This window comes from Cajanus cajan, chromosome 8 (genome assembly GCF_000230855.2).
Source record: "Cajanus cajan strain Asha chromosome 8, NIPB_CcT2T_4, whole genome shotgun sequence".
NCBI classification, from domain to species: domain Eukaryota; kingdom Viridiplantae; phylum Streptophyta; class Magnoliopsida; order Fabales; family Fabaceae; genus Cajanus; species Cajanus cajan.
The window spans coordinates 30,236,580-30,263,399 of NC_138524.1; the positions used below are offsets into that span (position 1 = coordinate 30,236,580).

A 26,820-nucleotide genomic window follows, 5' to 3' on the forward strand; every position below is an offset into this window, starting at 1 on the left:
GTCTCTTAAAAACCAAGCTTTTTCAAGTAGAAATCACTAAGCCCCTTTTCACTTTTCTCACAAAAATCAAATTTGTCACAAAAGTGTGAGTGTGTGCACGGACCCTTAGTAGGCAAATTTAGAGCCTTCTAAACGCACAAGAGAACCTAAAGCATGCATACTAACAATAACAAAGAGTAAATGAAAACAATAAAACATAGGCTAGTCAGAGGCCCTAGGGTGGAAGCTTGAAGTGACCTTGGGGGTATTCAAGACACTTCCACAAGTACTAAACGAAATTATTACAAAAATTAATTAGTTAAAAAGGCCAATTACAACCCAACAAATGAATAGGGACCAATACACAAGTGGCCCAACAAAAACAACAAGAAAGGGAAAGAAAAAGGCACAAAAGAGAAAACAAGAAATTAAAGTCTTCAAGCCTCCAATGGTGGTTCCTTCACAATGAGCAAACTTGGTTAGTCCTCTCCCAAGGTGTCTACACTCCAAGACTTTTAGTAATCCTTCCAAAGTACTTTGGGCTACACGAACAACTCCTCCCACTCAATCCCCCAAAAGTTGTAAGGGAAAATTGAAGTGTACTTTATCTACACCAAGTAAACCAACCAAGAGCAAGAAGGGGGCCAAGGAAATGAAAACTAAAAGTGCTCAATTAGAAAGGCTAAACTCAAAGGGAATATTGATGAGACAAAACACAAAGAATTCCAAGAAAGACAAGCAAAAATTAAGGCACATTTAAAAAGGCAAGCACTCAAAGGAAATCCTAGAATGGTTCTAGAGTAGAATTAAGTGTTTTGTGTTTCTTGTCTTTATAATTTCATGTCCATCCTCCCAAGTCCAGCCAAGGTATTTGTCCAAGTTCAGCCAAGATTTTGGTCTCAAATGGGTCCAAAGATAGTGATCGAAGCCGTATCCGGTCAAATAAATACAATTAAATGTAGTACTAGGAAGTGACTCCTAGGTCGTCTCCCAAGGACCATCTTTTACTGTTAAAGGCTTAAGCACACAGTGGGGGGGTTTGTATTCGAATTTTCAGTTTATACACAATGATACGAAATAAAATAGTAAGTAAAATGGATTGGTTCCCTGTTCAGATTTGCAATTCTTTTATCCCTGGTTCTCAAAAGATTTCTCTGTTCATAACTTAATCCTTGTTCCATCCGAGTTAACCAACTAAGCGGAGATTAACTCAAGATTTCCCTACACGAATTAAGCAAACGTATACAACATTAAACCTCCCCACAGGTATCAAAAACGTTTCAGAGGTTCAATGAAGAAGAACCAAGCAGAACACAGATTCAAATACATATAAAACCTCAAATAGATATTGCAGTCTTCTCAAGGAACCAAACCCTGGGTTTTTAGCCTTCCATTAAAATGCAACAGAAACAGAAACGAAAATGAAGGAAAACGAAAATGGCAGAGAAACAAACGAAAATGATAATCTGTATTTCAAATGTAGAGGTTCAGTTCAGATACAAAATGCATATGAGAGGAAAAGAAGAGAGTAAAACGAAAAATGGCAGTTAAAGAGAGCAAAACTTCAATTAAAGCAACAAGGAATCAGAAAACATAAAACTGTAGCTCCAGGAAACCAAAAAACGTAAGGAATGAGAGGGGAGGCTACTGTTCACGTAGTCACTTCAGCCTCTCATGTTAGTGGCTGCCAAGTCAGCCCTAAACCTAAAACGAAATTGGGCCCCTCTACCATACAAGTTTGACCCAATAAAATAATAAAATAAAATACAAATTGCAATTAAATGCTGAGGTGGAAAATGATGTGGCAGCTCCACTTGAGGTCCTAAATTAATTCCAAGCCCAATTAATTATTAAACTGCCCTGAAAATGAAATTTGGAATAATTAGATGCAGAAAATTCAAATTAGCTAAAATATGAATTACCGGTCCAATTAAAGCCCAAATAGAAAATAGTGCAGAATATAAACAATTAAGCACAAATCAGAGATTAAAATAAGTACAGAAAGGTAAGAAAATAGGGGAAAGTAATGACTCATCAAATTCCCCCACACTTAGCCTTTTGCACTCCTGGGCAAAATAAAAAAAAACAGAGCAAGGAACAATTCCAGAGACGTCAAAGAGAGTGACACAACAGGAAGAAACAGAAACAAGAATACAAAGAAGAAAACAGACAGATCTACACAATCCTCAATGAATCCTGGGAAAAGAAAAAGAGTAGACATCATCCAACATGCAAAGAGTCAGAGAAACCAGATACTTATGGAACTCATCCAAGCATTTCAAGACATGGCAAGACAATCAATCAGCTCAAGAGGTGAATCAAAAGCAACAGAACCTCACAAGATGCACTGTATCACTGTATCTCTCAAGTGTCTAGGCAACTGTATACTCTCAAAGCACTCATGAAAAACAAGCAACAGATAGACTTGGCAAGCCTCTAAAATCAACACCCAATAAACATGCACATAAGGATCAAAAGGTCTTTTTAGGGTTGTAATGAGGTCAAGGACAGGGTAGAGGAAAACATATGGGATAAATAACTACAAACCAGAGGAACTAGAGGAGCAATGGGGAATAAGTCAAGAATACGCACAAGAAACAAACCCAGAAACCTCTAATGACCTCTACGATGATCAATCCTCTTTCTCTTGCCTCAAACAACTTCTCTTTTTAATTTTTTAATTTTTTTTTTTTTTGTTGTTGTTTTTTTTTTTTTTTTTTTAAGAGAAAATTACATAGTGAACAGTACACACGAATTTTGAAATGAGAAAAGATAACATGCAGAGAAGTAAAATGTACAGCATAAGGAATCAACTAGCCAATACATATCATCCAATGAAACATACACACCCCCACACTTATTCAAGAACTTATTCCCAAAACAATTCCAAAGCTCCAAAACTCCCTAAGGTTAAGGTAATCATGGTTTTTCGCTTAAGGCTTGTAATGAGCTTCAAACAAAAGAAGGGGAAATAGGCTCAGCAGGGGTTATCAGAGGAGATAATTCAGGGTAAGCTTATTTGGCCAGAGGCTTATAAGAACAAAAATGCCTTAATCATATCCAAACATGCATGTGAATCAAGAAGTATCAAAAAGAGTCAAGACAAGGCAACTGTGCAGGGAATCAAGAGGCATAACACACAAGTAAGAACAGAGAGTGGCTCAAATCCTCACACAGGGTATATTTTTCACAGTTAAAACAACCTCTCAAACCTCAAAATCATCTTTCCAAGCAGAGAAAAACAGGGATTTCAAACCATATAGTATCAAGAAACTCCTATCCAAGAATGAAGTCAGTGCCTACAAACAATCAAAACCCAGAAATCACAGAGAAACATGCAAAGCTGTACAGAACACCTAAACATAAAACCTAAAATAACAAATAAACCCTAAAAACATGTAATCAAGCTAAAACAGTCCCCCCACACTTAAATCACACATTGTCCCAATGTGGCCCAAACAGAAGATCAGAGCAATCAGAACAATCAATAAATCTGGACAAGTGCAATAAAAGTAAAGAAGGAGAAGGGAAAAGAAAACTCCCTAAGTCATGGTGGAAGAGTAGCAGGGTCGAGCAGAGACATCTCCTCTTCAACTGCATTCAACAGGGATGGATTGCTGAGGAAAGGCTTCAGACGGTGCCCATTAACTTTGAAGCTCTTGTTTGTGGATTCACTTTTGACCTCAACTGTACCATAAGGAAATGCATTAGTAACAACAAAGGGTCCAATCCACTTAGAACGCAACTTACCACCCATGAGTCCGAGCCGAGAATTGTACAAGAGAACTTTCTGACCAACCACGAAGTCCTTCCTAGCTATCAAGCTGTCATGGAACTTCTTGGTTTTCTCCTTGTAGAACTTAGAGTTCTCATAGGCTTCAAGGCGGATCTCATCAAGCTCACTCAGTTGCAACTTTCTTTCCTCTCCAGCCTGATCAATAGAGAAGTTGCAGGTCTTCACAGCCCAGTAGGCTCGGTGCTCTATCTCCACAGGAAGATGACATGCCTTACCAAAGACAACCCGATAAGGAGACATCCCTATGGGTGCTTTGTAAGCAGTCCTATGTGCCCAGAGAGCATCCTCTAGCCTATTGCTCCAATCTTTTCTGTTGGGCTGCACAATCTTCTCTAAGATCCTCGTTATCTCCCTATTTGAAATCTCAGCTTGCCCATTAGTCTGGGGGTGGTAGGGTGTAGAAATTCTGTGCACTACCCCGTACTTCTTGAGCAAAGTCTGCATGGATCTGTTACAAAAATGGGTGCCCTGATCACTAACAATGGCTCTGGGTACTCCAAACCTGCAAAATATGTTAGATCTGACAAAATCCACAACAACCCGAGCATCATTAGTTCTGGTGGCTTTGGCTTCCACCCATTTTGAAACATAATCAACAGCAAGGAGAATATATGAAAAACCAAAAGAGACGGGAAAAGGACCCATGAAATCAATACCCCAGACATCAAACACCTCACAGAATAGCATGGGCTGTTGAGGCATCTGCTGTCTCCATGTAAGGGATCCTCCTGCTCTCTGACACTGCTCACAAGTGCTGCAAATCTTCCACGCATCCTTGAAGATGGTGGGCCAGTAAAAACCATAGTCAAGCACCTTGCGAGCTGTCCTCTGAATGCCAAGATGACCACCAGATGCAGAAGAATGACAGAACTGCATGACGGAATCAATCTCATGGTCCGGCAGGCATCTCCTGATTACCTGATCACTGCAAAACTTCCACAAATAGGGGTCATCCCAAACATAATGTTTAGCATCACTCTTGAGTTTATCAATCTGAGCTCTAGATGCTAAAGGAGGAAAAACAGAAGCAACTAAATAATTAACAATGTTCGCAAACCAAGGGGTGGGGGAAGGAACAGAAACAGAAGAAACAATTAACAAATTTTCATCAGGAAAGTTATCCTGGATGGGTAAGACATCAGCACTGTCCTCAGCTCTCTCAATCCTACTAAGATGGTCTGCCACCAAGTTTTGTGCTCCGCTCCTATCACGGATGTCCAAGTCAAACTCTTGAAGCCAGAGCATCCATCTGATCAGCCTAGGCTTTGAGTCAGCCTTCTTCAACAGGTACTTTAGAGCTGCATGATCTGTAAAAACAACTACACGAGAACCAAGCAAATATGATCGAAATTTATCAAGTGCAAAAACAATAGCTAAAAGTTCCTTTTCCGTGGTCGTGTAATTTGCTTGAGCAGCATCCAAGGTCCTGGAAGCATAGTATATCACCCTAGGTGATTTGTCAACCTTCTGTGCTAAGACAACCCCTAGTGCATAATTTGAAGCGTCACACATCAGCTCAAAGGGAACTGTCCAGTCTGGTGCCTGAATGATAGGAGTGGTGGTCAAGGCTGTCTTGAGGCAATCAAATGCCTCCTTGCACTTGGCATCAAATTCAAATTCAATATCCTTCTGAAGCAAGCGGGATAGTGGAAGGGCTTTCTTGCTGAAGTCCTTAATGAAACGCCTGTAAAAACCTGCATGGCCAAGAAAAGATCGCACCTCTCGCACGCAAGAGGGGTAAGACAATTGTGCAATGACAGATATCTTTGCAGGGTCAACCTCAATGCCCCGACTAGAAATGATATGCCCTAAAACTATACCCTGCTCTACCATAAAATGACATTTCTCAAAATTAAGAACAAGGTTAGTCTCAATGCATCTATTCAGAACTCTATCCAAACTATCCAAACATGCATCAAAAGAGGATCCATAAACAGTAAAATCATCCATAAACACCTCTATGAAATTTTCAAGAAAGTCAGAAAAGATACTAAGCATGCATCGCTGGAATGTGCCAGGGGCATTGCATAGGCCAAAAGGCATCCTCCTATAGGCAAAAGTACCAAAAGGGCAGGTGAATGTGGTCTTTTCCTGATCCTCAGGAGCAATATGAATCTGAAAATAACCAGAGAACCCATCAAGAAAACAGTAATGAGATTTACCTGCCAGGCGCTCAAGCATCTGATCAATGAAGGGCAGAGGAAAATGATCCTTCCTTGTTGCTTGGTTGAGCCTTCGGTAGTCAATACAGACCCTCCAACTGTTTTGGACTCTGGTGGGTATGAGTTCATCCTTTTCATTCTTGATAACAGTGAGGCCTGTCTTCTTGGGGACCACTTGGACCGGACTCACCCACTGACTGTCTGAAATAGGATAGATGATCCCAGCTTGTAGAAGCTTGGTCACCTCTTTCTTCACAACTTCCAAAATGACAGGGTTGAGTCGCCTCTGGGGCTGTCTCACTGGTTTAGCTCCATCCTCCAATAATATTCTGTGCATGCATGTGGATGGGCTAATGCCAGGAATGTCTGCCAGGGTCCAACCAATTGCCTTCTTATGTTTTTTTAGAACCTGCAACAATTTCTCCTCTTGAACAGCATCAAGGGAGGTGGAAATGATCACTTGCAGTTTCTCATCATCCTCCAAGTAAGCATACTTGAGGTTCTCTGGAAGAGGCTTTAATTCTGGTGTGGGTGTTGGCTGAACATCAGAAGGAACCAAAGAAGGGAGAAGTGGCTCCGCAGCTTGTACCTCAACCTGCAAGTCAGATTCTTTTGTACTTCCTGCAACATGGTTAGTGCATTCTGACTGTATAAAATCAAGAGCAAGAGGTACAGCACCCAAAGTGTAAAATTTAGATGCCTCATAATCAGTTTCACATTCAGATTGATATTCAGATTCAGACTCAGACTCAGACTCAATGCATGGAAGACAACTATGCAAATCAAGTGAAAATGAATGCTTCTTAGCATGAGAAGAATCAAAATCATGAATATGCTCATCAACTAGATCATCAATCAATTCAGCACGAAAAACAGAATGAGCTTCAGAAGGAAATTTCATGGCATCCAAAATATTAAAATGAACAGCAATATCACCAAACTCCATGGACAATGTGCCAGCATAAACATCAATCTTGGTCCGGGCTGTTTTTAAAAATGGTCTACCTAAAATGATTGGGGCAGAACCATGGGAGAATCCCTCCTCCATATCGAGAACGTAAAAATCAGCGGGAAAAATTAGTTCACCAACCCGAACCAAGACATCCTCTATAAAACCTGTGGGGTGAGCAACACTCCTATTGGCCAACTGAATGACCACACCCGTAGGTTGCAAGGTACCAAGAGACAAAGAATTGAAAATAGACAGAGGCATGACATTAATTGAAGCTCCTAAATCAAGCATGGCATTTTCAAATTTATTGTTACCAATAATGCAAGGTACACAAAATGTACCTGGGTCCTTACACTTCTCAGGAATGTGTGGAACAGATTTACCTATGAGTGCTGAGACGTTTCTGCCCATGCTGATTCGCTCATTGCCCTTCAACTTCCTCTTGTGGGTGCACAGCTCCTTCAAGAATTTTGCATATCTGGGAATTTGCTTGATGGCATCCAGCAAAGGTATGTTCACCTCCACCTTCCTGAAGGTCTCCAATATCTCCTTATCTACCTCTTCCATCTTTTTGCTTGGAATTGATTTTGGCAGAAATGGAAGAGGGATAGGAGGCTGATGTAGATCATCACTGTGTGCAGCACTAGAAGAAGGTCCAGCTGCATGAAAATTTTTGCTACTACCTGTAGGGCCTTCTTTCTCAAGTGTAGGCTCAGGTGAAGGTGTAGGCATAGCTGGGGGTGCAGGAACATCAATTTGTTTGCCAGATCTCAAGGTGATGGCACTCACATTTTTCGGATTTTGCACAGTTTGTGAAGGTAGCTTGTCTGAATTTTGGGACTGTGCCTGATTTAGCTGAGTTGCCATCTGCCCCATCTGATTTGTCAAACTTTGAATGGAAGCTCTGGTTTCTTGTTGGAACTGCATGTTTTGAAGAGTCATCTGCCTCACTAACTCCTCCAATGAAGGTTCAGAAGTAGAAGGTTGAGGAGCTGGTGGTGCAGGAGCTTCATGTTGTCTTTGTTGTTGTTGTTGGATAGGAGGAGGCACATATCTGCTAGGACCAGCATTGTTTTGGAAAGGAGGGGATGGCTGTTGTTGCTGCTGCTGGTTAGACCATCTGAGATTAGGATGATTTCTCCAACCTGGATTGTACTTATTGCTGGAGAGGTCATAATTTTGCTGCTGCACAGGAGGTCTGTTGTTGTAAATGTTGGCAGCATATGCTTGAGGAGCATGAATATCAGAAGGCTGCTGCAATGATGGACACAAATCTGTATGATGGTCATTTGAAGTGCAAATGCCACAAACCCTTGCAGCAGATGCAGATGAAGATTTCTGGTTCATGGCAAGTTGAGTGACTAAACTGACTAAGGTATCAAGCTTCCCCTCAAGCTTCCTATCTGAAGATGAAGAAGAATCAGCAGGTACATCATTAATTCCCCTGAGCACAATAGCATCATTCCTGGCACTGAACTGTTGGGAGTTGGAGGCCATTTTTTCAATTAATTGCCTAGCCTCAGCCGGAGTCATGTCACCAAGGGCTCCTCCACTGGCAGCATCAATCATACTCCTCTCCATGCTATTCAGGCCCTCATAAAAATATTGCAATAGGAGCTGCTCAGAAATCTGGTGGTGGGGACAACTTGCACATAATTTCTTGAATCTCTCCCAGTACTCATATAAGCTCTCTCCACCAAGTTGCCTGATCCCTGATATATCCTTTCTGATTGCAGTGGTCCGTGAGGCAGGGAAAAATTTCTCCAGAAACATTCTTTTAAGAACATCCCAGCTAGTGATGGACCTGGGAGCCAAATAATACAGCCAGTCTTTAGCAACTCCCTCCAATGAATGTGGAAATGCCTTCAGGTAGATGTGATCCTCTTGAACATCAGGAGGCTTCATGGTAGAACATACAATATGAAACTCCTTTAGATGTTTGTGTGGATCCTCACCTGCATGACCATGAAACTTGGGCAACAAATGAATTAGTCCAGTTTTAAGCACGAAAGGAACATCCTCTTCAGGATATTGGATGCACAAACTCTCATAAGTGAAATCAGGTGCAGCCATCTCCCTAAGAGTCCTCTCACGAGGTCCATTATGTTCACCCATGTTTTGTTGTTGACTTGAATGAAGTTCAGATGCAACACTTATACAATCACTAACACTATGACTATCACTACTTAAAGATGGAATGATATGCTCTCTAAGTAATCTATGGAATGTCCTATCAATCTCAGGATCAAATGGATGCAAAAGACCTGGGTTGCTCCTAGTCATGCACTACATGCAACACATGCATCAGGACACGTGAACAGTAGGGGTAAACTGGAATTTCCATGAAAGCTCAGAAAATATCAAAACTAATGCACCAACATCATCCTAAAATCATAAGACACCACCACAAAAAAGTTGAGAACAAAATTCCAAACCTAACTATTTTTAAAAAATTATAAAAGTTTGGAAAAATAGTGAAATAAAACTTCAAAAATACAAAAGAAATAGTACACGACGTTTTTTTCAAGATCTGGCTGGAGCCACACGGCGCCAAATTTGATCGAAGCCGTATCCGGTCAAATAAATACAATTAAATGTAGTACTAGGAAGTGACTCCTAGGTCGTCTCCCAAGGACCATCTTTTACTGTTAAAGGCTTAAGCACACAGTGGGGGGGTTTGTATTCGAATTTTCAGTTTATACACAATGATACGAAATAAAATAGTAAGTAAAATGGATTGGTTCCCTGTTCAGATTTGCAATTCTTTTATCCCTGGTTCTCAAAAGATTTCTCTGTTCATAACTTAATCCTTGTTCCATCCGAGTTAACCAACTAAGCGGAGATTAACTCAAGATTTCCCTACACGAATTAAGCAAACGTATACAACATTAAACCTCCCCACAGGTATCAAAAATGTTTCAGAGGTTCAATGAAGAAGAACCAAGCAGAACACAGATTCAAATACATATAAAACCTCAAATAGATATTGCAGTCTGCTCAAGGAACCAAACCCTGGGTTTTTAGCCTTCCATTAAAATGCAACAGAAACAGAAACGAAAATGAAGGAAAACGAAAATGGCAGAGAAACAAACGAAAATGATAATCTGTATTTCAAATGTAGAGGTTCAGTTCAGATACAAAATGCATATGAGAGGAAAAGAAGAGAGTAAAACGAAAAATGGCAGTTAAAGAGAGCAAAACTTCAATTAAAGCAACAAGGAATCAGAAAACATAAAACTGTAGCTCCAGGAAACCAAAAAACGTAAGGAATGAGAGGGGAGGCTACTGTTCACGTAGTCACTTCAGCCTCTCATGTTAGTGGCTGCCAAGTCAGCCCTAAACCTAAAACGAAATTGGGCCCCTCTACCATACAAGTCTGACCCAATAAAACAATAAAATAAAATACAAATTGCAATTAAATGCTGAGGTGGAAAATGATGTGGCAGCTCCACTTGAGGTCCTAAATTAATTCCAAGCCCAATTAATTATTAAACTGCCCTGAAAATGAAATTTGGAATAATTAGATGCAGAAAATTCAAATTAGCTAAAATATGAATTACCGGTCCAATTAAAGCCCAAATAGAAAATAGTGCAGAATATAAACAATTAAGCACAAATCAGAGATTAAAATAAGTACAGAAAGGTAAGAAAATAGGGGAAAGTAATGACTCATCAATAGTCCAAGTCCAAGTCCAAATGTGTAGGGTAGAAAGGTCCAAGTCCACAAGTTTAGCAACAATTCCTTTTAAATTTTTTTTTTTGCTTTTCTTTTCTTTTCCATTCAATTTTCGCACCAGCTTTTTGGCCAGCCCATGGGATCAGATTTTGATACTATTTTTTTTATTATGTTGCTTGGTTTTTACACTTGTGGTGGTTTACAAGGTTACACAAAAAAAGGAAGGGGACAAAAAGGACTAGTAGCATGTAAATGGCAAGTTTTGGGTGAAGTGTCTATGGTACTTTTGTCTTCTTGTTAGGTGCAGATTTTTGCAGTATGTTCAGCAATATTTCAGACTTACATCTCACTTGGTTGACTCATAAAATGGGCAACAAGATAAGGGGTGATGGTGGCATGCAAGAGTGGCTAACCATAAATGTGCAAGATACAAGTTACACATAGAAACTCAAAAAATCTTGGAGCATGTTAAGGGCTAATTATCATGCGAGATTGACTTCTAAGATGGACATATATGGTTCAGCCAGCCACAAGGAGAGAGGTGTCATGCATCATTTTTCATGTTTCATGAAAACCAAGGTGTGTCATACATAGATTTTGAATTTTAAGAAGAAAGAAAAAGAGAGGGAAACATAAACTTTGACAAAACTTGGATGAGGAAAGATCAAAATGGAGTTCATGTAGTATTCAACATGTTCATCATTTTCTTGAAACGAAAATTTCCAGCCAAGACAAAATAGAGAAAAGAACAAAAGAACCTATTTTAAGAGAAACCTAAAGGAGAACAAGGAGGCTCATGAACAAGTAGTGAACCACTCAACAAGAACATAATATTTCAAACAAGATTTGAGAAGACAACATCAAAGATAACATTAAGACATGTAAGAAGACATAGACATGACAAGGAAAAATTTTAAAGACACAAGAGAAGGAAACAAGTCACCCTTGAAGACAACCATGGCTCTTGATACCACATGATGGGCTCCTTCCTTCCATTGTGTGTTCTTTGGATTCCAAGGAGGAGCTCCCTCTTTCTCCACGGTCTAGGAAGAAGTATGATGGCTGGATGTTCCTCAAGGGTGGTGGAAAAACAATATTGAAGGGTGGAGGTGAAGGTGGACGAAAATGGAGGTGGGAAGGTGGAAGGTGTTTTTGGTGCTCTTGGCTAGCTCTCTCCACCAAGGGTTGGTGGAGGCCACTCAAGGGAAAACTCAAACTCTCTTTAGGGTAGAGAGGAGAGGAGGTTGGGCCTGAGGACCCTAGGAGACTAAGGAAGCATTTTGAGGCACAAAGGCTCACTCAAAATGCATATATTCCAAAGTGGGTACAAGGTGGAGGGACTAGAGTACTTATAGAGATAGGAGAGCATCCTAGGGTTTCTTGGGAGCATTTGGCCGAAAATTTCAAGCCCAAATGAACCCTAAATGAACCCTAGATGCAGCCCAAACGAAATGGCTCTCATCTCTCCAAAAAGACTAAAGTACCCTTAGTCCTAGAAAATGAAAGAAATGGACTTTTGACCTTACTAGTCAAGGTTAAGTCCCTAAATAAATCCTAAGCCTATTTTTGCCCCATAATACAAAGGCTAAATAAAAATACACAATAAAATCCTAATAGCTAATGTACCCCAAAATACAAGGGAAAAATAGGATAGGAAAGCAACAAGCTAAGGAGAGGGCCCAAAATCCACACACATGATGATCATGGCTTTTGGTGTGTTGTGTTCTTCATCTTCCTCTACTCTCCTAGCCATGGACCTTGTGATAGGCCCTATATGATGTCTCAAGGATGGTCCTCCATCAATACTTGACTATAAATCTTTATAATTTTTCAAGAAAGGGTTATGAACTCTAATGTGAAAAGGAGAAAGTAATTCTGTAATACTCATTCCATCATTCAATCTGTAAAAAGGAGAAAGTGTTATTCTCCTTGGTAGTTTTGAATCTCAACACAAGGAAAGGAAATTCCAAGGTGTTGGAGGATTCAAGTCTTGTAAGAATTACAAGAATAGTGAAAACTCAAGTAGGAGACTTGAAGACTGGACGTAGGCAGGATTAGCCGAACCAATATAAAACAAGTTTGCAATTCTTCTCTTTACACTTTTAATTATTTGTTTTAATTGTGTTCAAAGTAGAGTGCATCTTTGTTCTTTACATATAAATTTATCTAAGAAATTGAACTTATAAGAAAGTAATTCGAAAAACTAGTGAAAAGAGGTAAATTTGGATAACTTAATTCACCCCCCTCCCCTCTTAAGTTATATGAGGCTACTTGTCTAAAAGCATGTGTAACTTGAATTTGCACTTGGTTAATGTGTAGCTATAATTGTACTTATTATGATTTGTGTGTGTGTGTTGCCTAATTGTTATTTTTACACCTGAACCCGAGTAAGATGTCACTAGTGGAAAATTAGCATATTACGTCACCCCTTTTACATTAGAAATACTTAAATCCAACGTAAAAAAAATGCGGTGGCATTTTTGTAATTTTTGCGAACTTTTTTACGTCGGACCTGGTACGGTCCGACGTAAAAAGTCCAATCTACGTCGGAGGTGTGTTGTGTCCGACGTAGATTGGACTTTTTACGTCGGACCCTACCAGGTCCGACGTAAAAAAGGACGCAAATTTGAATAAGAGAGCGCGAGGCACACCGCGCATTCACTCTTCCTCACTTTTCATTTTTTTTCTCTCTAAACCCTCTCCCTCTCCTTTGTTACTGAATCGTTTTTTTTGTCTTTTGCAGAGGGATGAATCCTTTGTTACTCATTTGCACATTGTTGCTGCTCCTCAGGTATGAATCAAGGTTTCCTTAACACTTTTCTACTTCGCATTGCTACTCTGGCTATCTGTTTTATTTGATTTTTTGGTTGTTCTATTTGTATAGGTAGTGGGCGTTTTCTTTTGGGTTGTTATACGAAGCTGAATGGCTTGTTCTGGAAGCAGAACGACCTGTTCTCCAATCAGAACGGGCCGTTCTGCAAGCAGAACGGCCTGTGCTGCTTGGAGAACGGGTCGTTCTGCTGGCATTTTTATGTTTTTTTTTTTTATTTTTTTCCTACTTTTTTACGTCGAATGTCGTAATGTCCGACGTAAATTTATGTCGGTTTTGCGAATCTGACGTAAAATTTACGTCTCCCGCTTCTACGTCGGTATGTTTTCTGACGTAAAAAGCTGAAAATGACCGACGTAGTACACCTCTTTTGTACTAGTGTGTTTCTCACTCCCCTGTTTGCTCTATGCGTGTCTTATTGTGTTGTAGGTGATCATCAGCATGAGGATGTTGGTGATGAGGCTTAGACCTTATTATTGGATATGCTCTAATAGGACATGTGAATTGGGGCTTAGTTAGGATTAGTTTTAGGAAATCATTGTCTTTTGTTCATTTTGGAAAACTTGACTTTAATTCTTAATTTGTAATTCCGAATTTGAGATTTGACTTATGAATTATGGATGTGAACCTTTTACTCCTTTATTATTTAAAACAAGTATTTAAATTATGAAAGTTTTCATTTATTCAGAATATTGTGTGTTATATTTGTTGTATATTTGTGTTGGGGTAGAGGGTGTCACAATTTTTTTTCTTGTCTATTTGAAATTTGTCTAGATGTGTGTACCTTTAAATTTTTTTATTTATATGTCAATGAGACAATATGCTTTTGAGGAATTATGACAAATATTAAGTGAGAATTAATCCAATCACTATTGTGTTTCTCTTACTTTTAAATTAATTTTAAAATAAAATAAATTATTCATTAAAATAATATATTTTAAAAAAAAAAAAGAATAAAAATGTATTAATCCTTAAAAATAAAAGACATATCAATAATTATAGATTTTTTTTATATTTAATACAAATAATTAATAATTTCATATTATAATAATAACCACAATTCACATCGTAATACTCACAATTACTGGGACCATAATCGCGATTGCAACCCCAATTTAAAATTGTACACATTAGTGATTCCATAGTCTTTTTGTTTATTTATCTTTTATTTTAATAATAACTTACTGCCAACTATTTTGCAAGAAACAGTTTCAGCTAGAATTTTTAGATCATAGAGTGCCAACTTTATTGAAGAATTAGCTTGACCCACTTCCAGATGGAAGCTTGCCAAATATCAATATAAGCACGAAAATTTTGAAGATTTTGAACGATGTAACGAGTGATTATTTAGAACCTCATTTATTTCACAAAGGCGAAAAAAAAAATGTAATTCCAATATAGCTTAACCTGATTGAAACCAACCGAGACATCCGAAAACCGATTAACCCGAGCATGACAAATCTGAAGACTAAAATTAGTCGGAAAACGGACCTAGTTTTATTCTAGTCAGTTTTGGCTGGATTGACTAATTTGAGTTCGAATCCGACCGATGATCAAGTCTATGAGGTATATTAGTTTCAATTTTTTGTATTATGTATTTCTTGAATTCAATATATATATATATATATATATATATGATGAGGTATTTGTTTATTTTAAGAGTAAGTCTAGTTAGACTTATTCCATTCAGTAATTCATGTTTTACATCAAATTTCAACGATTCAATTATTAAATTTAAAGTTCTTAATGCATAGATCAAATTTATAAATTTTTTTAAAAAATTTATAAATAATTTTATACTTTATTTCATTAATTCAAATTGACGGATATTTATAAAAGTATTGATTTGAATTAATGATATATATATATATATATATATATGTGTGTGTGTGTGTGTGTGTGTGTGTGTGAGGAGAGATCTTTTTACTTTAGGAGTAAGTCTATCTAAACTTACTTCGTTTAATAACACATATTCTGCATAAATTTCAACGATCCAACCCTTGAAATTAAAGTTCCTTAATGCATAGATCTGAGTCTGCAAATTTTTAAAAAAATTAAAAAATATTTTATACTTCATTTCATTAATTCAAATTAATAGATAATCATAAAATCATTTAGTACATTGATTTGAATTAATGAAACGAAGTATCAGATAATTTTTTATTTTTTTTTAAAATTTGCATATTTGATCTATGCACTAAAATTTTTAAATTCAACGGTTTGATCGTTGAAATTTGATGTAATGTGAGACCCCCGTTCCCTCCCTCTCCCTCATTTCCTCCTTCTCTCATTCTTTTCCCCTCACTCATTCCCTTTCTCTCAAATTCTCGGTGGTGAATCTTGGTGACCCTAGGTGCTAGTAGCAGGAGAACGGATTCCTTGTCCGAGAGCTGAGTCCGCAAGCTTGTTCTTCCCCCTTTGTTCAAGCTCCTTTTCGTTCTTCTTCTCCATTCAAGTTTCCGGAGCTCGAAATTCTGGATTTAAGGTAAGGGAAGCTAGTTTTCTTTTGGTTTTGCTTGGCTGAAACGAGTTCTATGGACTCTTGTGGCTGATGATGATGGATTATGTTGGCTGAGTTGCTGGACATTTGGGGCTTTGGGGTTTTTGGAGTCTTGAGTCAAAAATTTGGATTTTTGCTTTGTTTTGTTGTTGCATGCACATAAAGCTGGTATCTTGGAACTCCTTGATGAAAATGTGACATCTTGAGTGTTTGAAAGATTTACATTTTTGGGGTTTTGGGGTCTGATGAAAATTTGGAGCTTTTGGTTTTCTTGATGGGAAGTTGAACATTAATTTTTTTTTTTGAAATTGGGTGCATGCATGTGGAATTTCGGGTGTTTTCTAAGTTATATGAACAAAATGAGTAGAGATTTCGTAGGTAGATCATGTTTTGGACTAAATCATGATAGATTATAGCTGGAAAATGAAGAGGGAAACCATGGAAGTGTAGAACCTCTGCACTTGGAGCTGAAGCGCTAAAGAGAGCTATAAACTGGAAGAGAAATGAAGGGGGACCGAGACCTGAAGCTGCAGCTCTGAGTTGGGCGCTGCAGCCTTGGAGAAATTAAATTTGGCATAGAGTTTGAGCTGCAGCCCCGAATTGGGCGCTACAGCCCCAGAAAGCCCAGGAGAAAAATGAACTGGCAGAAAGTTGAAGCTAAAGCGCTAGATTGAGCGCTGCAGCGCTGGGCCTAGATGACCGAATTTGGTCTCATGGTCTTCATCAAAGTTGTAGCCTTGGATGTTATCTTTTCAATGGCGCTGGAATCACCCAAAAAGGAGTTCTAGAACTCCAGATATGGCTATTTTAGTGAAGAGGGGTCAAGCTGTCAGCCTTGGTTGTGGCTGTTGCGGTTTTTTTTAATTTTTTCACAAGGTAGATGAAGGAATTAGGACTCGGTGTCTTCATGAGAATTGTATAAAATATTCTTATATTTCATATGAGACCAGGATGAGCATGATAGGAGTATTATAACTCTAGATATTCTATGTTTAGTAAAGACTGTCACTTTACAATGAGTGATTAAGATGAGTTAAAGGTTGTTTTGGATGTGTTCTTTCATAAATATGCTGATTAACGCTGACTAATATTGATTAATGTTGTTGAGCCGAGCTGAGTTGTATGTTGTTTAAGTTATTATTGCCGTATGATGTTTAAGTTGTATTGATGCAATGCTGAGTTGTGCTGAATAATGCCAATGCTGAGTAGTTGTGCCGTATGTTGAACTGCTGTGCTATACTATGCTGTGCTGAGTTGTGTGGGATTATAGCCGCTAAGTCGGTTCCGTTATTAGCCACATGCGTGGTGCTGTTATAGCCGCTAAGTCGGTGCTGTTGTTGCCGCTTCGTGGTGTTGTTATAGCCACTTGAGTGGTGCTGTTATTGCTGCTAAGTAGTGCTGATATTGTTGAGTGGTATAAGTTGTACAAGTGTGCTGATAACTGTATCTGTTGTTACTTATATTGACATTTATATAATTGTATGCTGAATTTTAATTTCACTAGCTTACCCTTTTGTTGTTTTCCATGTTTTTGGACTGCGATGATCATACTATGTATGGGAGCAGGGCAGGACTAGATGTGCGTCTTGTGGTGAGGTTGGTGGAACTTGCAGCTGTTTTGCTTGGCGATGTTGTTTTGCTTGTGGCTACGTGGGATAGTAGCATTTGGTTGTATTTTTCTTTAGTACACTTTAACTCTAGTCAGACTGGAACCTTGTATATCTATATATTCTAGATCCTATATTCATATACTTGTTCTATCTGTCTGGTGTTTCTAGTGTGCTATGCCGGGCGTAGTGACCAGTCGGGTCGTTACACTTTAGTGGTATCAGAGCAGTTCGAGTCTAGTGGACACTCTTTGGGGGTGGTCCCTTTAGGCTTTTTGCTGTGTTAGCTCTGTGCTGTGTTGTTTTGCTGTGATGTCTGCTGTGCTGAAAATTGCTGTGCTGAAATTGTTGTGGTGATTTGTTGTGCTGTTGATTTTGTGTGGTTTAGTTATTGTTTACTAAAGATGTTGTTACCTTTGTAGAAGATGACTAGGACAAATGAGCAGATAGCCCGTGCCCTAGAGATGTTGGCCATGGCTATGCAACAGCAAAATGCCTATTTTGCTAGGATGGAGGCTGAGAGAGCTGCAGCTGGTGCAGCAAGACCTGCAGGGTCACAGGAGAGCCGGGATCTTGCTGAGTTCCGGAAGTGTAATCCTCCACAGTTTGCAGGAGATGCGGATCCAGAAGTGGCTGACCGCTGGATCCGTGAATTAGAGAAGATCTTTACAGTACTGGGATGTCCTCTAGAGAGGAGGTTAGCATACGCTGTATACATGCTTGTTGGGGAGGCTGAACATTGGTGGAGAGGCACCTATCAGATGCTTGCTGCTAGGGGAGTTACAGTTGATTGGGAGTGCTTCCGGACAGTGTTTATGGAGAAGTTCTTTCCGGAAAGCGTGAGGCATGCCAAGGAGGCAGAGTTTATGCGATTGCATCAGGGTGGGATGACAGTATCAGAGTATGCGATAAAATTCGAGCACCTAGCCCGTTTTTATTCGCAGGGTATGCCTGAGGCTTGGAAATGCAGGAAATTTGCAGATGGATTGAAATATGAGCTGAAGAGGATGGTGGTGCCTATGGCCATCACGGAATTCCCAGCCTTAGTGGAGAAGGCGAAGGTAGTTGAGCAGTTGGAAGGTGGCAATCGTGCGGTGAGGACTATTGGGGGACCATCTGGGTCCAAGAAGGGTGAGAGTCAGAGGAAACCATATGACAGGCCCCAACCACAGCAAGGGGGTTCTGTTTCTAGGCGATCTTCCAGTGCGGCTAGTGGAGGTAAACAGAGTGGAGGTGCTACTCTGAGATGTTTTAGGTGTGCTGGGCCCCACTTTATCAGGGACTGTCCGCACACGAAGAGCCGTTGCTTCAGATGTCATCAGATGGGCCACGAATCGGCAAATTGTCCTACGAGGGATAGACCAGAGAGGAGCACTCAGAGGAGTAATGTACAGAGGGCTGATACTCAGAGGAGTAGTGCACAGAGAGCTGATACACAGAGGGGTGACAGACCTACTACTGCTGGTAGGGTATTTGCTTTGACGGGTGCTGAGGCTTCGACTTTTTCTGATCTTGTGAAGGGGAAGGGCAAGGCCGCTGGTAAGGATGTGATGATTCTATTTGACTCTGGTGCTACGCATTCATTTATATCATATGCATGTGCTGCTTTGTTGGGTGTGCCTGTGTGTGAGTTGGGGTTGAGACTATTTGTGTCGACGCCCGCTTCTACTTCTGTGATCGCTTCTGAATTATGCGTGGGTTGTCCAGTTGTGGTGAATGAGAAGAAGTACAAGGTGAACTTGATTTGTTTACCTTTGGTGGATATTGACATAATCTTAGGGATGGATTGGTTGTCTGCCAATCGCATCCTTATAGACTGTGCCAATAGGCGGTTAATCTTTCCTCAAGAGGAGGATGAGCTGTTGATCTCAGCTGTCCAAGCTGAGTCCTTGCTGAGGGATGGAGCGGAGTGCTGTCTTCTGCTTGCTGCCACGAGTGTGGAGACCGAGAGGATCTTAGCTGGTATCGATGTGGTGAGGGAGTATGCCGAGGTGTTCCCTGACGAGGTTCCTGGGTTGCCTCATGTTAGGGAGATGAAGTTCAGCATTGACTTGGTTCCAAGTGCGGGACCAGTGTCAGTAGCTCCCTATAGGATGGCTCCTGCTGAGCTGGCTGAGCTGAAAGGTCAGTTGGAGGACTTATTGGAAAAGCAGTTGGTGTGACCGAGTGTTTCGCCATGGGGTGCCCCTGTGTTGTTGGTAAAGAAGAAGGATGGGGGTAGTCGACTGTGTGTTGATTACCGGCAGCTGAACAAATTGACCATTAAGAACAAATATCCACTTCCCCGGATAGATGACTTAATGGATCAACTGAGGGGCGCGTCGGTATTTTCTAAGATTGACTTGAGGTCAGGATATCACCAGATTAGGGTGAAGGAGGGTGACATACCGAAGACTGCTTTCAGGACTAGGTATGGTCACTATGAATATGTTGTGATGCCGTTCGGTGTGACCAACGCCCCCGCAGTGTTCATGGACTACATGAACAGGATCTTCCGGCCGTTCTTGGATAAATTCGTGGTAGTGTTTATTGATGATATCTTAATCTATTCAAGGACCCCGGAGGAACATGGAGAGCACTTGAGGACAGTGTTGGAGATTTTGAAAGCGAAGCAATTGTATGCTAAGCTTTCAAAATGTGAGTTCTGGTTGGATGAAGTGAAGTTCTTGGGCCACGTGATTTCAGCTGAGGGGATTGCTGTTGATCCGGCTAAGGTGGAGTCGGTATTGCAGTGGGAGCGCCCGAGGACTGTCATGGATATACGGAGCTTTGTGGGCTTAGCGGGTTACTATCGGAGGTTCATTGAAGGGTTCTCTAGGATAGTAGCGCCTCTGACCCAGTTGACGAGGAAGGAGCAGCCGTTTATTTGGACAGATGCCTGTGAGCGGAGCTTTGAGGAGTTGAAGAGAAGGTTGACTACTTCTCCTGTGTTGGTGTTACCGGATTCTGGTGAGCCTTTTGACGTGTACTGTGATGCTTCTCATCAGGGTCTGGGGTGTGTGCTGATGCAAAATGGGAGAGTGGTGGCATATGCTTCAAGACAACTGAAGATTCATGAGAGGAACTATCCCACTCATGACTTAGAGTTAGCAGCTGTGGTGTTTGCCTTGAAAATTTGGAGGCATTATTTATATGGTGCTCGGTTCAACGTTTTTAGTGATCACAAGAGTCTGAAGTACTTATTTGATCAGAAAGAGCTGAACATGAGGCAGAGGCGGTGGATGGAGTTTCTGAAGGATTATGATTTTCAGTTGATGTATCATCCGGGCAAGGCCAATGTGGTGGCAGATGCACTAAGTAGGAAATCCATCCACATGTCGAGTATGATGATTAGAGAGCTGGAGTTGGTTGAGAAGGTCAGAGATTTGAATCTCTGTGTGGAGTTAGCTCAGGATCACATTAGTTGTGGGGCAGTTACCATAACTAATGAGTTCTTGAGGCAGGTTGGACTTAAACAGTTGCAAGACACTGAGCTGGTGAAGCTTCTTGGGTTGCTGGGTACCGAGAAAGCTGTTGGATTTGAGCTGGGAAAAGATGGGATCTTACGGTTCAGAGGCCGGATTTGCCTACCTCAAGATGCTGAGCTGAGGAGAGCTGTGCTAGAGGAAGGTCACAAGAGCAGACTTAGCATACATCCAGGTATGACTAAGATGTACCAAGACCTCAAGAAGACTTTATGGTGGTCTGGTATGAAGAGAGAGATAGCTGAGTATGTGGCGGCCTGTCTGACATGTCAGAAGGCAAAGGTCGAGCATCAGAAGCCTAGTGGGTTGATGCAACAGATTGAGATTCCCGAGTGGAAATGGGATAGCATTGCTATGGATTTCATTGTGGGGTTGCCTAGGTCATCTAGGAATAGTGATGCTATCTGGGTGATTACCGATCGGTTGACTAAGTGCGCGCATTTCTTGCCTGTCAACATCAAGTGGTCCTTGGAGAAGCTGACACAGCTGTATGTAAAGGAGATTGTACGTTTGCATGGGGTGCCTTCAAGCATCATTTCAGACCGAGATCCGAGGTTCACTTCCAGATTTTGGCAGAGTCTACATCGAGCCCTAGGCACGAAGCTGAAGCTGAGTTCTGCTTATCATCCTCAGACAGATGGTCAATCAGAAAGGACAATCCAATCCTTAGAGGATTTGCTGAGGGCTTGTGTGTTGGATCACTTGGGTAGCTGGGAGGAGATCCTACCGCTGGTGGAGTTTACTTATAACAACAGCTTTCATGCCAGTATTGGGATGGCGCCGTATGAAGCTCTGTATGGCAGGAGATGTAGGACTCCTCTGTGCTGGTATCAGGATGGTGAGTCTGTAGTTGTAGGACTGGAGCTGATCCTACAAACCACTGAAAAGGTGAGAATGATTCAGGAGAAGATAAGGGTTGCTCAGAGTAGGCAGAAATCATATGCAGACAAAAGGCATAAGCCTTTGGAGTTTGCTGAGGGGGAGCATGTGTTTCTGAAGGTGGCTCCGACTTCTGGTGTGGGGAGAGCGCTGAGGGCAAGGAAGTTAACACCAAGGTTCGTGGGTCCCTATCAGATAATACAGCGTGTGGGTCCAGTCGCTTACCGGTTGGCTTTGCCACCGTCTCTTTCAAACCTACACGATGTATTTCATGTGTCTCAGCTGAGGAAGTATATTCATGACCCGAGTCACGTGGTGGAGCCGGACGATGTTCAAGTGAAGGAAAATCTGACTTTTGAGAAGTTGCCAGTAGCGGTGGTAGATCATAAGCTGAAGGAGCTGAGGGGCAAGTCCATTCCTCTCGTAAAGGTGCTATGGGATGCAGCTACTGGTGAGGCTACTTGGGAAGTTGAACAGCAGTGCCGAGAGCAGTATCCGTTTATTTTCCCAGGTAGGTCTGTTTTCGGGGACGAAAACTCTTGTTGTTGGGGAGGTTGTGAGACCCTCGTTCCCTCCCTCTCCCTCATTTCCTCCTTCTCTCATTCTTTTCCCCTCACTCATTCCCTTTCTCTCAAATTCTCGGTGGTGAATCTTGGTGACCCTAGGTGCTAGTAGCAGGAGAACGGATTCCTTGTCCGAGAGCTGAGTCCGCAAGCTTGTTCTTCCCCCTTTGTTCAAGCTCCTTTTCGTTCTTCTTCTCCATTCAAGTTTCCGGAGCTCGAAATTCTGGATTTAAGGTAAGGGAAGCTAGTTTTCTTTTGGTTTTGCTTGGCTGAAACGAGTTCTATGGACTCTTGTGGCTGATGATGATGGATTATGTTGGCTGAGTTGCTGGACATTTGGGGCTTTGGGGTTTTTGGAGTCTTGAGTCAAAAATTTGGATTTTTGCTTTGTTTTGTTGTTGCATGCACATAAAGCTGGTATCTTGGAACTCCTTGATGAAAATGTGACATCTTGAGTGTTTGAAAGATTTACATTTTTGGGGTTTTGGGGTCTGATGAAAATTTGGAGCTTTTGGTTTTCTTGATGGGAAGTTGAACATTAATTTTTTTTTTTGAAATTGGGTGCATGCATGTGGAATTTCGGGTGTTTTCTAAGTTATATGAACAAAATGAGTAGAGATTTCGTAGGTAGATCATGTTTTGGAGTAAATCATGATAGATTATAGCTGGAAAATGAAGAGGGAAACCATGGAAGTGTAGAACCTCTGCACTTGGAGCTGAAGCGCTAAAGAGAGCTATAAACTGGAAGAGAAATGAAGGGGGACCGAGACCTGAAGCTGCAGCTCTGAGTTGGGCGCTGCAGCCTTGGAGAAATTAAATTTGGCAGAGAGTTTGAGCTGCAGCCCCGAATTGGGCGCTACAGCCCCAGAAAGCCCAGGAGAAAAATGAACTGGCAGAAAGTTGAAGCTAAAGCGCTAGATTGAGCGCTGCAGCGCTGGGCCTAGATGACCGAATTTGGTCTCAAGGTCTTCATAAAAGTTGTAGCCTTGGATGTTATCTTTTCAATGGCGCTGGAATCACCCAAAAAGGAGTTTTAGAACTCCAGATATGGCTATTTTAGTGAAGAGGGGTCAAGCTGTCAGCCTTGGTTGTGGCTGTTGCGGTTTTTTTTAAATTTTTCACAAGGTAGATGAAGGAATTAGGACTCGGTGTCTTCATGAGAATTGTAGTAAATATTCTTATATTTCATATGAGACCAGGATGAGCATGATAGGAGTATTATAACTCTAGATATTCTATGTTTAGTAAAGGCTGTCACTTTACAATGAGTGATTAAGATGAGTTAAAGGTTGTTTTGGATGTGTTCTTTCATAAATATGCTGATTAACGCTGACTAATATTGATTAATGTTGTTGAGCCGAGCTGAGTTGTATGTTGTTTAAGTTATTATTGCCGTATGATGTTTAAGTTGTATTGATGCAATGCTGAGTTGTGCTGAATAATGCCAATGCTGAGTAGTTGTGCCGTATGTTGAACTGCTGTGCTATACTATGTTGTGCTGAGTTGTGTGGGATTATAGCCGCTAAGTCGGTGCCGTTATTAGCCACATGCGTGGTGCTGTTATAGCCGCTAAGTCGGTTCTGTTGTTGCCGCTTCGTGGTGTTGTTATAGCCACTTGAGTGGTGCTGTTATTGCTGCTAAGCAGTGCTGATATTGTTGAGTGGTATAAGTTGTACAAGTGTGCTGATAACTGTATCTGTTGTTACTTATATTGACATTTATATAATTGTATGCTGAATTTTAATTTCACTAGCTTACCCTTTTGTTGTTTTCCATGTTTTTGGACTGCGATGATCATACTATATATGGGAGCAGGGCAGGACTAGATGTGCGTCTTGTGGTGAGGTTGGTGGACCTTGCAGCTGTTTTGCTTGGCGATGTTGTTTTGCTTGTGGCTACGTGGGATAGTAGCATTTGGTTGTATTTTTCTTTAGTACACTTTAACTCTAGTCAAACTGGAACCTTGTATATCTATATATTCTAGATCCTATATTCATATACTTGTTCTATCTGTCTGGTGTTTCTAGTGTGCTATGTCGGGCGTAGTGACCAGTCGGGTCGTTACATGTAAAATATGAGTTATTGAACGGAGTAAGTCTGGGTAGACTTATTCCTAAAATAAATGGATCCTTCTCTCTCTCTCTCTCTCTCTCTCTCTCTCTGTCTCTCTCTGTCTCTCTCTCTCTCTCTCTCTCTCTCTCTCTCTCTATATATATATATATATATATATATATATATATATATATATATATATAACTTTCACACCATATTATATAATAGTATATCTCTTAAATACATAATAGGTATGATTTCATGGAGTAATCTCCTTTGCCATCATATCCTTCGCACTAGTACAGAAAGGGTCTTTTACGTCGTGTATTTTGACCCTTTTACGTCGGAAAAGGGTCCGACGTTAATACGGGAGTCGTAAATTTACGTCGCCTCTAAAAGGCGACATAAATTTACGTCGGGGATTTCTCCAAACCGACGTAAAATGGGGCAAAATCATGCCACAATTTTACGTCGGAGATGGCTTTGTCCGACGTAAATTTACGTCGGTCATTGCGTGGACTGACGTAAATTTACGTCGGACAAAGCCATGTCCGACGTAAATTGTGGGAGTTTTTTTTTTAAAAACGTTTGTAAATTGATATACCCAACACCTGCATATAAATATAATCCAGAATACCAACTCTAAACCAGGCAGTCCAGAATAGAAATTCAAATTGTATTTCAAAATTGAATGACAAAAGGAAAATAATATATAAATCTTAAAAAACATAAATTATGACAATGTAAATCCTATTATCCTAAAAAAGCTATAAAACATGTTTGTCAATGCTATCTAACTAACTAAACTAACTAACTATCAAACTATAAACATAATATCTAACTAACTATCAAACTATAAACATAATATCTAACTAACTAAACTTAGAAAAAAATTTGCCCATTGTTCTCTTATCTTGAGCAACTCATCTTCGGGCAATGGAGATGGATCTTGAAAGACCTGAAAGGGTAATTTAAGTGTCATTAATATGCAATGTTAATTATTCTAAAGGTAAATATAGTTAAATAAATTTTGATATGAATTACCTGCGCCCAATAATCAATAATACCCGCAGAAACTATGGCTTTCATCCAATACATGATGTAATAGCCACATTCAAACAAGTCTTGTTGCTTATTACACTAAAATGAGAAACAAATAACTATTAATTCCAAAGTCAATAAATTTAAATATTATTGATTGTATGAATTTATTTGCTAACCTTAGGGTATATGAAATGCAATGACTTTGATGATCTGGCTCTTCCACTTAATATATTAGCTCCAGACACGATTCTAATTAATTGAAATAAAAACAAATGTTAGCCAATATATATAATTAGTTTTAAAACATAATGAAAAAATTTTAGTTACCCATGTAATTGGCTTTTAATTTCATGGCTTGGTTTTCGATGAAGTGAACAAAACCACACCACAGTATATTCCTTAGGAATGATTACCATTAACTGCCAATGGGACCTACATTGTATGACAAACAAATAAGTTAAAAAATTACCATGATTAAAAAACCAATTAAAAAACTAACCCGTCAACGTATGGAGCCATGTATGTATGTCTTCTTGAGTCACTCATCCATGTTTGCATATATTGTTGGATCTGGACCTGAGTGTTTCCTGATTTTTGGATGGATTGAGGCTCAATAAATCCATATACTTCTGCTTGTGCTTGCTCCACACTCAATTTGTCCATGTACCTAACACAAATAATTATTATAAGTTAAATGTAATTATTGTAAATTTGGACTCATAAAAGAAAATATGACTTACATGGCCCACAACTGTATGACAGATATATTTAACATGCAGTTTCCCCCAACAATCTCTAATGCATCAGGCAGAGATATGTATAGTGGAACATCAGAGCTATCAACTCCAAAAACTCTAATGTCCCACTGCAATTGAATTGGATGCTTCTTTATTCGTGGTAATTTGATTAGAAGCTTAGATATGGGATCATCCTCAGCTTCTGCGATATTGGCATCATGAACATGAGGTTCTATCATGACCTCCTTACCACGATTGATAAAATCCTAAAGAAATAATCAAAATTAGTTAAACAATAATAGAATTATAAGAATCTAAAAGAGCAATAATATAATTACCTTTGCCCGTGCTGAAAGCGGCATGACCAAACGTTTTGGCCAAGCTAAGAATGTGCCGGTTGCCTGCCCCACTAGTTGAACCTCTGTATTGGGCAAAGGCACTGGAGCAGCAGCATCTTGAACTTGGTCAACCACAACCCGTGTCCAGTCTGGCTGTAGAGGGACACCATGGATGGTTGAGCCACCCTCAAATACTCGGCCAATAGCCACTAACCGTGGGGGGTCATCCTCAACATATAAC

At 40.2% G+C, this 26,820-nt stretch overlaps 1 protein-coding gene and 1 non-coding gene across 2 annotated transcripts; one reads left to right on the forward strand and one right to left on the reverse strand.

The window, feature by feature from the left end:
* Positions 1 to 8,515: 8,515 nt before the first annotated feature.
* LOC145951017 (small nucleolar RNA R71) lies at positions 8,516 to 8,621 on the forward strand. The gene has a single exon (XR_014428843.1). It is a non-coding gene; the product is annotated as a small nucleolar RNA R71 (small nucleolar RNA).
* A 16,489-nt stretch (positions 8,622 to 25,110) lies between these two features.
* LOC145950869 (uncharacterized) lies at positions 25,111 to 25,942 on the reverse strand. The gene is made up of 4 exons (XM_083062710.1): positions 25,832 to 25,942; positions 25,681 to 25,753; positions 25,505 to 25,600; positions 25,111 to 25,418 (listed from the first exon to the last, which is right to left on the reverse strand). The coding sequence occupies exons 1-4, from the start codon at positions 25,918 to 25,920 to the stop codon at positions 25,329 to 25,331; spliced, it is 348 nt and encodes a 115-aa protein (XP_082918836.1). The 5' UTR covers positions 25,921 to 25,942; the 3' UTR covers positions 25,111 to 25,328.
* Positions 25,943 to 26,820: the final 878 nt, after the last annotated feature.

What these genes read in the sequence shown, in the direction of transcription:
- LOC145950869 (XM_083062710.1), bottom strand. Translation starts at nt 25,920, where the DNA reads ATGGTAATCATTCCTAAGGAATATACTGTGGTGTGGTTTTGTTCACTT. An exon ending in TGCATTTCATATACCCTAAG is followed by an intron (nt 25,601 to 25,680) that starts GTTAGCAAATAA and finishes TTCTCATTTTAG; the next exon opens with TGTAATAAGCAACAAGACTT. An exon ending in TTATTGATTATTGGGCGCAG is followed by an intron (nt 25,419 to 25,504) that starts GTAATTCATATC and finishes TTACCCTTTCAG; the next exon opens with GTCTTTCAAGATCCATCTCC.